At 38.2% G+C, this 12,570-nt stretch overlaps 1 protein-coding gene and 1 non-coding gene across 3 annotated transcripts in view; both read right to left on the minus strand.

Moving 5' to 3' along the window:
- Window positions 1-2,584: 2,584 nt before the first annotated feature.
- Window positions 2,585-12,570, minus strand: part of SVEP1 (sushi, von Willebrand factor type A, EGF and pentraxin domain containing 1) — a 179,869-nt gene continuing 169,883 nt past the window's right edge. For both annotated transcript variants that reach the window (XM_058523756.1, XM_058523755.1), the window contains 3 exons: window positions 11,753-11,848; window positions 6,799-6,892; window positions 2,585-2,743 (listed from right to left, as the gene is read on the minus strand). In XM_058523756.1, the coding sequence (XP_058379739.1) occupies window positions 2,722-2,743; window positions 6,799-6,892; window positions 11,753-11,848 (212 nt within the window). In that variant the 3' untranslated portion in view covers window positions 2,585-2,721. The remainder of the gene's footprint in view (window positions 2,744-6,798; window positions 6,893-11,752; window positions 11,849-12,570) is intronic.
- On the minus strand, window positions 6,467-6,573 carry LOC131393842 (U6 spliceosomal RNA). Its single transcript, XR_009215987.1, has one exon. It is a non-coding gene; the product is annotated as a U6 spliceosomal RNA (small nuclear RNA).

Genomic DNA, 12,570 nt, shown 5'->3' on the forward strand with positions numbered 1-12,570 from the left:
CTATGTTTTGATTTTTAGTAAAGATGGTCCTTTTCATTATTTTTCTTTAAAAATATTTTAATTTTCCATTTATTTTCTTAATGAACATTAGAATAAATAATTTGGTCATGCTCCAAAAAAATAAAAAATCCAATATGGCAAGTACAATTGGAATTACATTACACCTATAGTTTTATTTAGGAAAAATTAATATCTTTAAGATATGCTGTTCTCTCATCCAGGAAATGGCATGCTTCTTATTATTTAGCATTTACAAATGTTTATAGATGTAATTTTATAATATTCTTCCTGGAGACCACATACATTTCTTATTTATATAATACATACACACATATATATGTATATGTATATATATATATATATACACAGACACATATATTACTGATATTATGAATAGGATCCTTTCCACTATATTTTCTTTTTTTTTTTAATTTTTATTTATTTATTTTTCCCCCAAAGCCCCAGTAGATAGTTGTATGTCATAGCTGCACATCCTTCTAGTTGCATGTATGTGGGACACGGCCTCAGCATGGCCGGAGAAGCAGTGCGTCGATGCGCGCCCGGGATGCGAACCCCGGCCGCCAGTACCAGAGCGCATGCACTTAACCGCTAAGCCACGGGGCCGGCCCCTCCACTATATTTTCTATTTGTAAATGACATGCAGGAAAGCTCTTTATTTTTGTATATTTATCTTGTAACCATCCAGTTTACCGGACTCAGTGTTTCTAATGGATTTTCATGCCTTTGGGTTTTCATCTTATACGGTTTATCGTCGTATCTTCTGCCAAAATGAAAACTGACTCAATTTTCTCATTTTCATACTTTTTATTTATTTTATAAATTTCTGGATTATTGCTTTGGCTAGAACTCACAGAGTAATGTTTAAGATCAATGGGGATAACTTTTTTACTTTGTTCCTGATTTTAAAGGAAAGAATTTAAAGGTTCACTTTAGGACTGGTTATGGTTGGTTTGAAAGAGATATGCTTTAATATACTGGACAAACATTTACTTCTTTTTTTTAGAAATTTAAGAATTCACTGTGAATATATCTAGTACCAAAGATTTAAAAAACAACATTTTCCACCACATTTAGTATTATTACTCTATGACGCACATTTCTAGATAGGTAGACCCTCAGAGCATTTTGCAAATCTCACTCATAAATGGAGCTCTACTTCCTTGTACTGTCTGCAGAACACAATTAGTTTGACTTACAGGAATAAAGATCTTTTAATCTATCCAAAGTAACTCAACACAAATTCTACTTAGCAGGTGCACTTTCAGAACTGAGTTTTGCTTTCAACTGCAGTAGCTTTCCTTAGCTTAAATTTTCTGGTACCATTTTTCTTTTTATTATTCATATTTCGAGATTCATTTTATAGTTTTACGATTACAAATGACAAAGATCAACATAGTTTGGAAGTTGATGGGATATAAGTCAACTAAATGAAAGGTGTCCTCATAAGCATGTAAGGTTGGTCTAGAAGGTGAATGTCAGGAGAAAGGAGGAGGAGAAATCAATGGCTGAGGAAAGTGCAGGGCACTGAAGAGAACCACTAGGACAATCAAGATCTTTTTCATTGTCCCTGCATTTCTTCATAGTGTTGCAATGCACCGTGTGCCCGATGTGGGGTAGTTCTCCCAGAGGATGAAGACGAGTCGATTGTGATGTTCCCATTTTAAACAAAATCTAGTGTTGGGCTTTATTTTCCAGAAGTCTGGGGAAATCTTTATCTTGGGAGAAGTATAGTGATGGAGTTAGGTGAAGCACTGGGGGGCCTGAGGGGCTGCTCAGCTCTGCCTTGGGCAGCCTCAATTCTTTTTTGCAGGTGGGGCCAGGAGCACAGTTCTGGGGAACTTTTCCCATCTGTCTTTTTCCCTCCCTTTCCTCGTCCTCCGATTCCTATCTTTCTCCCAAAGCAGTGCATTGTAGGATTATGACCCAGAAGTGGGCTCTCCATTAATCTTCCTGTTCTTGCATTTCTTAGTCCAGCTGTGAGAGGGAAGGGGAGCACTTTATTTTGTGAACCATGGTCATTATGCTTTTTCCCCCCATCCACTAAGTTGATGCCTAAGGCTCTCTAAATATTGGGAAAGGAGTTAGCCAGGCTGCCCTTAGCACCAGGGTGGAGGGTGGTAGGGCCAACAGTTACTCTCTGATTAAATAAAAGGAAACTTTCATTGTTACACATATTGTAAAGAAGACGGAACTAGAGTGAAAGGGTCTTCTTTATTGTAATTTCTTGGTACATTCCATATGATCCTGTATCGCGCCAGAAGCATAGGTGAAAGGTCATTAATCCTCTTCATTATTCCATGGCCACCTCACAAAATGGCACTAGCCAGCAAAATATTATTTAGTAGCAAAATATATTTTAATTGAAAAATCATTTTAAGTAACTGAATAAAAATGGGTACCGAGAACTTTCCCACTAGACAGCAGAGTATGTACATTTTGTGAGAGTGGAGCAGCATCTATTTAATATATTTTTATATAGAAAATACAGGCATTTTCAAAAATGGAAACATGTAAGAAAGTATGTCACAAGGAATAACAAAATAGAACACAAAATAAAAAGGTATACCCAAAATAACAAGTTTACTGAACAAAACAAGACCCAGCACCGTGTTGGAATTCCTTTGTGTAAGTTCCAGGATGCCCAGGACTACCAGGAAGAGATGATCCTGCTTTTAGGAGAGCTGGTTGGTTGTGCAGTGGTTAAAACCCAGTCCTCCTTTTCCTGGAACAAAAAACAAAGAGATTCAACAGAAAAGACTGAAGTGAAGAGGTAACTGCTCTTTTGGGGCTGATTAAAACAGGATTGAACGTCTCACACCGCTGGGCATCATCTGTGTCATTGTTTGTACGAATGGGGGTCATTCCTTCAGAGAACTAAGGAGCATGAAGAACAGGTGATAACTTAAGAAAAGATCTGAGAATCGGCAGACCTGAGTTTTAGTCCTGGCTCTGTCACTAGTTTCCTGTCTGATAATCCTCTCACCTGTAAAATGAGGAGTTGGGACTTTGTGAACCTGAAGGTCTCTTAACAGCATTAACAGTCTATGGTTTTTATTTACAGCATTTGTTTAAGATCAATTTTCTGAAGATGCTCATAGAGATGAGATGAAACACAATCTCTTTCTTAAGGATTGAACAATCTGGAAATAACACCAGGTCAGTCTCATTCATCAGTAGAGGAGGCTACAGGTCGAGGGATTTAAAGGATGGCACAGTGTATTTCGCCACCAGTTGTCACTGATGCCTGGAAACTGCTCCATCTGTCAAGAAGTATTTACTGAGCATCAATTTTTGTGCCTGTACTAAGTACAAGGGATACAATCTTTAAGGCACTCAATTTCATGGGAGAGAAGAAAATACAAAAATTATTTGTAAATATTTATTGTTTTGATTTCTTAGAAAAGCTTCCCCCTCCCCTCCCATTTCAGGGAATTATACTCCACTTTTCTTACTTCTGGGAATTGCTACCCTCCTCTCCTCTTTACCCAAAGGTAAGGGAAAGGTTTTGACAAAATGACCCTTCATATTGGTACAACATAACCCAACCTAGGACCACAGTTGGCTGATCTATGGCAGGCCCTTGAATCAATCTGGGCTAGCCAGTTCTTCTCCTGGATTTTTAAACTGGGTCATCCAAGGTCCCTCTATTTTGATAGCAAATTCCTTTCTTTGCTTAAGCTAGAGTTGCAATAAGAGAACCCTAATTAATACGAGTCTCCTGGAAAAACTGATCGCAGTATACAGAGGGGGAGCCTGCCCAGTCCTTCGGGTTGAAGTTGACCTTTCCTTGAATGTGAGATGTACCGCTCAGCTTAATTTGCCATAATTTTTTGGATTCTTTTATCAAACTTTTGCATAAAAGAATCTAGATTTTCTTCTCTTGATTAATAGACAGTATTTTCACATAAGCTGATAACCACCGTTTCCCTGGTCAAGAAAGAGCCCCTACGGGAGTATTTTGATATCAGGGAACCACACAAACTCTGGGTTTCATTTTCTTACCTTTAAGATGAAGGAGTTGAAATATAACGGCTAAAATTATAAGAATGTTATAAATACTTGCTGTGCCTTTTTGAGTCACTGTCATTCCCTTTATCTTTTCTTTCTCTCTCTCTCTCTTTTCTTTTCCTTTCTCTCTTTTTTCCCAGAAATCCCTTCCAGTTTGACTCTCATTTTCTTAAATTCTTTCAAGTCTGCTCTCAGGTAAAACTATCATCTTTATCTTGGAAGCTTCTAAATATACTTATATAATCCAAATTTGCTTTTGGGAGTTCAGTTTATTTTCTTTCTCTCTGCAGAGATGGCAAATACTTGAGATGATATGAGGAACTTCATTGGCACAAGACAGATTTTTTTGCTAATCAAGTCTGCATTTAAATAGATTTGTGTCTTTGCAAGTTGGCTTTGACATTCTAATCAAAATGAAATAAAAGGAAATGGAAAAATAAGAGTTGTTTTCAGTTTACTGAATTTCCCACTTTTTAAAATGAATATGGAAATATCCATTTTTTTAAATGATTCCTATAAAATGGAAGTAAATGTAAATAATACTTAATGTAATACCATGATGTATACTGAAAGTCTTAAAAGAGAGTTGGTAATATTCCAACATTGCAGTATTTGTGAGGACAATGTTTTAATATTGAAAATATTTTATCCATGGTATGATGCAATATGTCTGACATTTTAAAAAGTTTAAATCTTGAGAAAGAAGAACAAAGCTGGAGGCACCATAATCCCCAATTTCAAACTATATTACAAAGCTATAGTAATCAAAACAGTATGGTATTGCCATAAAAACAAACACATAGATCAATGGAACAGAATAGAGAGCCCAAAAATAAACCCATGCATATGTGGTCAATTAATTTACGACAAAGGAGTCCAGAATATACACTGGGGAAAGGACAGTGTCTTCAATAAATGGTGTTGGGAAAACTGGACAGCCACATACAAAAAAATGAAACTAGACCACTATCTTACACCATACACAAAAATTAACTCAAAATTAAATCATAAAAATCCTAGAAGAAAACAAAGGAGATAAGCTCCTTGACATCCGTCTTGGCGATGATTTTTTCGATTTGACACCAAAAGCAAAGGAAACAAAAGCAAAAAAAAAAAAAGCAAAAGAAACACAAGGGGGCCACATCAAACTAAAAAGCTTCTGCACAGCAAAGGAAACCATCAACAAAATGAAAAGACAATCTATAGAATGGGAGAAAATATTTGCAAATAACATGGCTGATAAGGGGTTAATATCCAGAATATATAAATAACTCATACAACTCAACAGGATAAAAGCAAACAATCCGATTAAAGAATGGGTAGAGGATCTGAATAGATGTTTTTCCAAATAAGACATATAGATGGCCAACAGACTCAAGAAAAGGTGCTCAACACCACTAATCATCAGAGAAATGCAAACCAAAACCTCAACTAGATATCACCTCACACCTGTTAGAATGGCTGTTTTCAAAAGACAAGAAATAACAAGTGTTGGTGAGGATGTGGAGAAAAGGGAACCCTGCTGCACAGTTGGTGGGAATGTAAATTGGTGCAGCCACTATGGAATACAGTATGGAGGTTCCTCAAAAAATTAAAAAGAGAACAACCACATAATCCACTTCTGGGTATTTATCTGAAGAAAACAGAGACATTAACTCAAAAAAATATATGCACCCCCATGATAACTCCAGCATTGTTTACAATAGTCAGGATATGGAAACGACCTAAGCGTCCATCCACGAATGAATGGAAAAAGAAAATATGGTATATATACAATGGAATATTATTCAGCCATGAAAAAGAATGAAGTCTTGCCATTGTGGGGATGTAATGCAAAGCATGAGGACTATAGTTAATAATACTGCATTGTACATTTGAAAGCCGGTGAGAGTAAATCTTAAAAAATTTCTTCCAAGAAAAAAAAATTTGTAACTATGTGTGATGATGGATATTAACTAGACTTATTGTGGTGATCATTTTGCAATACATATATACAAACATTGAACCATTGTGTTATACTCGTGAAACTAATATAATGTTGTATGTCAATTATACCTCAATTAAAAAAAGGTTTAAATTATTTTAAAAATTATTTCCCTTTTGACTTCTTTTTGCGATAATCTTTTCTCAGCTATGATGTTTATCTACTTAGAAATGAGAAACCAATTGACGAACACATTTCTACATAATTTTTCTTGTAGTCAATGAAATAATGAATATATATTCACCAGAAGATGTGAAACAAATTTTTTTATGTTAAATATTTCTTATCATCAATTCAACATTATTTTTATTGTAATCAGGAATGCAAATGAACATCAATAAAATGCATTGTTTATTATTTATTTTACATCTTTGCATATAAAGGATGCAATCTTCTGTTCAAGAAGGCAGTTAACTTATTTATTTAATTAACCCTTTTTTCTTTTTTTTGTGGCAAAATATGGAATGCTTCATGAATTTGTGTGTCTTCTTTGCGCAGGGGCCATGCTAATCTTCCCTGTGTTGTTCCAATTTTAGTATATGTGCTGCCAAAGTGAGCAAACGATTATATATTTTTGAGATATCATTGTTTAATCCGTCAATCCTTAACTAATATTTCTTTGTGTTGGCTTTAGTTCAAATTTAGAGAGTGTATCTCAAAACGGATATTTTTGGATACAAAATGCTTACACTCAAACTAGCAACACCACCTCGCTCTTGGGACAACTTAACTTGAATTTCAATCTCTTTATGTTACAGATAAACATCAGGTTTTGGTTGACTTACCTGGAACAGTCATGTCCTGTCCAAGTCGAGAGACAATGGCATCGGTTCGGTCTGACGCATTTTCCACCATTTAAGCAGGGAGACTGGCAAACAGCTGGGATGAAAAATTCATGCATTTATTTAATACTTAGCAATTCTGAAGATGTCCATGAAGGCACGTAGAAGAAGATCTGATTCTGCTTTCTGCCCCAGCCACCACCATTTCTCACAGACTGTTTGCAGTATGCATTCTTGCATTTCTGCCCCTTTGCTTGACCTCAAGTTGCTATGTGGTACTACCTCCCTTTTCCCATCCCCCCCCATCCCAGCTAGCCAATTCCCACACTTCAGTCCCAGATTAAGTTCTACTATGTATTGAAACCTTTGCTGACAACTTCAAGTCCATTGATTTTTCTCCTTTTAATTTGACACATATTGTTTTGAACTGTAAATGTTTTCTTCCTTCCTTCCTTCCTTCCTTCCTTCCTTCCTTCCTTCCTTCCTTCCTTCCTTCCTTCCTTCCTTCCTTCCTACCTTCCTCCCTCCCTCCCTCCCTCCCTCTCTCTCTCTTTCTTTCTTTCTTTGACTAAGATAAGCCCTGGGCTAACATCCATGCCCATCTTCTTCTACTTTATATGTGGGACGCCTGCCACAGCATGGCCTGATAAGTGGTGTGTAGGTCTGTGCCCAGAATCCGAACCTGTGAACCCCGGGCCGCCAAAGTGGAGCACGTGACCTTAACCACTAAGCCACCGGGCCAGCCCCTGAACTGTAAATGTTTTATATGCTCAATTAGATTGTAAATCTCTTGAGGGAACTAGCACTGAACTCTATGACCGATTGAGTCATTACATCAGACATCCACTCTTAACGATAATAAGTTAGGCATATAGATCGTCTAAAATCACAGATGATTCAAAAGCCCTTTGTGTTTGCTGGGAAACACATTTCATGGCTGTTACCAGCTTTAACGGGAATTACAGAACTGAAAATAGAGTTAAAAATTAGCCACAGATGAAACCTTGAGTGAACACCCAAAGATTTACTATACAGACATCTTTCTCCCAAATCCACAGTCTCACAACCAAATGCTTCACCTACATGAATCTATTTGTTAAAAAACCTAAGGATGCTAAAAACCGCTGAAGACCTAACACCAGCAAATTTAACATAGCAAAGAGAAAGAAGCAGTCCCTATAGGAAGAAAATAAAATGTCTGTTGAGAGAAAGCTGAAAATGAGAAAATTCAGTCTGTCTCCTTATCTCAGCCTCATTATAGCTTGGAAAGGTTTCGTCTAGCCTTCAGGTAGGTTTCATCCAAGCTTCTCCAGATGAAAAACTCATCTTTGGTGAGATATAAATCAATGTCACTTCTTTAATCACTCATTCATAAAATATGGGGGAAATGCCAGCAAGTACCAGGCACGTGATAAGCACTAGGTGGGAAGAGAAAAGACAAGAAGTAAAACACTGGTCTCTGCCCTTGGGGAGCTCTCTTGGAGACGTAAGAGTAAGAAAGCCAACAGAATGCACGTATTTGCAATATAATAAAAAGGAAATTATGAAACAAAGCAGGATTAAAATAGCAAAAATAAAACCCAATAATCTAAATCCAACTTGCCATAGATTCTGTTTGCTAATATAAAAAAACATGATTCCTTTTCAGGAGCATGAAGATGTTTTCAGGTGACTGACCATGTTAACAAATTAATCATTATTTATTTATTTATGGTTTTTTGCTGAGGAAGATTTGCTCTAAGCTAACATCCGCTGCCAATCTTCCTCTTTTTGTATGTGAGCCACCACCACAACATGGCTACTGACAGACGAGTGGTGTAGGTCCGTGCCCGGGAACTGAACTTGGGCCACTGAAGCAGAGCACGCTGAACTTAACCACTAGGCCACCAGGGCTGGCCCAAATTAATCATTAATTTTGCTTCCCTGTCTAAAAGTTTAATATCTTCCTCCTGCCTATAATATCAGTGCCCCTAAGACTTCCATTCTGGGTCACCTTCTCATGTTATGTGTCTTCTTCACGTCTTTTTTCCTATGAATGTTTTCCACTGATGATTTACATATCTCTATCTTCAATCTAGATGTATCTTCTGGGAACCTAAAGCATCAACCAACTGCCTATCAGACCTCTCCCTTGTAGGTTCCACAGGCCCTTCAAACTCAGCATATCCGCACTTAACTCCTGATCTATACCTTCAAACCTGCTCCTCTCGGGTTCTCTACCTCAGTAAATGCACTACCTTCCACCCAGGGGCCCAAACTGGAAATATTAGTCTTGGGTCCTCTAACCTTTATTCCCACAATAAATCTATAACCAAGTAGCACTGATTCACTTCCCCAACTTCTCTCAAATCATCTTGTTTGGTTACCGTTTCCGCAGACTTCATTATCTCTTGCCATTTCTGTTTCAATAACTTCCTAACTAGTCTCCCTATCGTAAATCCTGCTTTCTGCCATTTTCCACACTGCTGCCAAAATCATTTTCCTAAAAGAAAATCTGATCACGTGATTTCCCTGCTTCAAACTCTTCAATGGCTCCTGTTGCTCACAAGACATAATCCAGCATCTTGAACTTGGCATGTGATGCATTTCCTCGTCTGGCTCTGCCCATCTTTACAGCTTCATTTCCAGCCACCGCCCTATATTTTCTCTATGGCTTCAGCTACACTTTGCCGAACACGCCTGTGTCACACCTCACGCCTTTGGCTAGAACGATCTCAGAGTGACTCCTCTTACTCTTCTTCTGATTCTATGCTTGCGAAGCCTTTTCTGAACGTCTACACTGGGTTAGCTACCCATCTTCTCTGTTGTCATAGTCCCTTTTAGAGAATTCAGTTAGCTTCTAGTTGTCTACTTACAGGTCATTCTGCACCCCTTCTCCTTTTCTAGATTGAATTCTGGAGGGCAAGAGCTCCTGTTTTATACACTTTTGTATGCTTAGCACTTAGTGGGTCTAAGTTAGATATGTGCTGAGGTAGCTGCTGCAAGATTGAAAAGAAAGGAAGACTATATGGCACGGTGTCATTAAGGAGCTTATTCTAGTTAGGGAGCTAAGGAGCTAAAAGAAATACAAATAAATCAGACCAATTAAGCTTTAAACTGCATGGTTCTAAAGAATTGTGTGCTGTCTATAGAAATGGAATGTTAGAAAATAGATATTTGTGATATAGACCAAGTTTGGAGATAAGAGGAAACTTACACAGGGCCTTGGAGGTGGGGTGGGGTTTGAATAGGCAGAGGAAAGAGGAAGACCAAGAAAAAGTGTTGAGAGGTAGGAGTGAGAGGGACTGCTTGGTGGGTAATGAGGAAGCCATCGCTGCAGGGAACAGTGTGTGACTGGTAGGATGGGAAGTAAGGTTCATCAGGTGTGCTGAAGCCAGTCTATGCAGCACTTTGGAAGTCAAAGAATTTGGGCTAGATGTGGAAACAACAGGTAACCATTTTAGGTCCTTAAACACGGCAAAGACACACCAAAAGTAGTACATAATGACGTTTAGCTTGGAAATGGAGATGGGAAGGTCAACTAGTAGATGTTGGCAGTAATCCAAAGAAGAGATCTTTTACTAACTAATTACAGTGGGGATAGAGTAGGATGCAAGAGATACTGTGCAGGAAGGAACAAAAAGAGTGCTGATACTGATAACCTCACATGAAGGAGAGGGAGAGTCAAGGATGTCTCCATCTGCAAGAATGTTGCCACCACCTGCAAAGATAAGATGCCTGGAAAAGGGCAAGGCTGGTTTGCAGGTGAGTTCAATTTTGTATGTATGAGAAATGTGGGTAAATATCAAAGAGGATTTGTTATAAAGAAATACTATATAGATTGCTGTAAGAGTTTCATATAAAAGCTTCAAATTTAGCCTCTGGTACATTTTTCCTTTATACCTTCAGAGATGGCTCACTTTTGGCTTCAGCTAGGGTGACTGCACATCGGATTTTGCCTGTGACAGCACCTTTCACTCCCGTTTCCCTGGTTTACTTATTAACAGCGCCCCTTTCACTCTCAAAAATGTCCTGGTTTGGAAGCTAAATTACATGGTCACCCCAGCCTTAGAGCTCATGACAAGTTCTGGTGTCAGCAAGCCTGTTCTACTTTATATTTTACGCTACTGGGGAGGTGGTATAAATATTGTTTACAGGAGGGATGGTGGAGTATTGGAGTTAATACTCAATAAATATAGAATATACTCTATTCTTTTAACAGTTGCCTAAAAATTAGGGCATTAAAAAGGTAAAAATCTGTCTTTTTTAACTGATTGATTTATTAGACATTTACTGAAACCTATCATATGTAGGCACTATGCTAGGTCTTGAGGGTATACATATCACAAAGAAATATCCCTGCCCTCAAGTGGCATACAATCTAACGAGGGTGGGGATAGATTGATAATCAAACAACTAGAAAGATATCAAAGTACAGTGGGATAAATTCTGTATTTGATATCTCAAAGGGCTGCTATCAGCAAGGGTTGCTAAGGGGACATGTTTGTTACCAATGAATCAACAATAGTTTCTTACTGTAGTCCAAGATAAGGAACCATCTCTTTGGTGAGTTTTTTCACTTTAACTTAAATCGTATTTATTTAGAGCCTTGTTCTTTCTAAATAGTTACCACGAATTTTGCAATTTAGCTTCACAGAGATTAAAATAAATATTCTTCTGAACCTCTGCATAATGTTTTCTCTACATTGTGCAAAATAGAGCAGATGACACGAAGAATGCTGACAACTGAGTCGACTTCGATGCTCTTCTTTGGCACATGATCCTGAAAGGTGCCTTTGAGGCAGCCATACAGTTCAGTGTTGACCACCAATCAAGGGACCATCCTGAGGAATTCTTGAGAAACTCTGGCACCCTTTTGTTTCACTGCCACCTCTGAATCTGAGCCACACTCATCAATGTCCTCTAGGGTTTCATGGAGACAAGTCACCAAGAAAACAAACCATGAGAGGAGGCCTACCTGTATGACAGCGGGACCCCGTCCAACCAGAGGGGCAGTCACACTGATAAGGGGCCACACAGCGACCACCGTTCAGACAGGGAAGAATGCATATCGCTAGAAAGGAGATTGAAAAGGATTGATCAAAATACATACACACTTGGATATGTTCAAGTGTTCAAAAAACATTTTCCAGGAGGAGTAAAACTTTCTAGTATGACCCACTAGATAATCTTCCTGTAAGTGTTCTGTTAATTAACGAGTATCATTGGGAAAACATAGGAAAGGAAGTCTGGACCCTTAGCCTGATGTAATGGCTCTAATGCCTCTTCTGGAGAGGACAGACTGTAATCAATGTTTGCTAAGTGCTTTGCTTTCTCTTCACAAAATAAGCAGAATGTTTTCCATTTATTATTGTTTCAAATTACTATTACAAATTACATAAAATGCTCTAAGAGGGTTTGGCTGCCTCAAGGCGCTCTTCTCATCTTGAATTGGATGTGAGAATGGGAGTCAGATGGGCTATCCTGTAGGCTGGTGTTGGCAACACATTAGTAGTAACGGCACAACTCACACTTTATTTCCTTGGAACTGAGGCCTGACGGTGTCTGGAACAGGCCTCCCCTACTCCCTCCATGGCAATCATTCCTCCTACTAGAAATCACTGAGCTCCTTAAAGAAGCATAGTCTGTTTAAAAGGAGTGAGACCGTCTATTGGCTTGCTACTCAAAGTGAGGTTCTCAAACCGAAAGCATTGTCATCACCTAGGAGTTGAATAGAAATGCAGACTCTCACGATCTACTGCATCAGAATCTGCCTTTAACAACATCTTCCAGATG

The sequence above is a fragment of the Diceros bicornis genome, chromosome 28 (assembly GCF_020826845.1).
Source record: "Diceros bicornis minor isolate mBicDic1 chromosome 28, mDicBic1.mat.cur, whole genome shotgun sequence".
Classification (NCBI taxonomy): domain Eukaryota; kingdom Metazoa; phylum Chordata; class Mammalia; order Perissodactyla; family Rhinocerotidae; genus Diceros; species Diceros bicornis.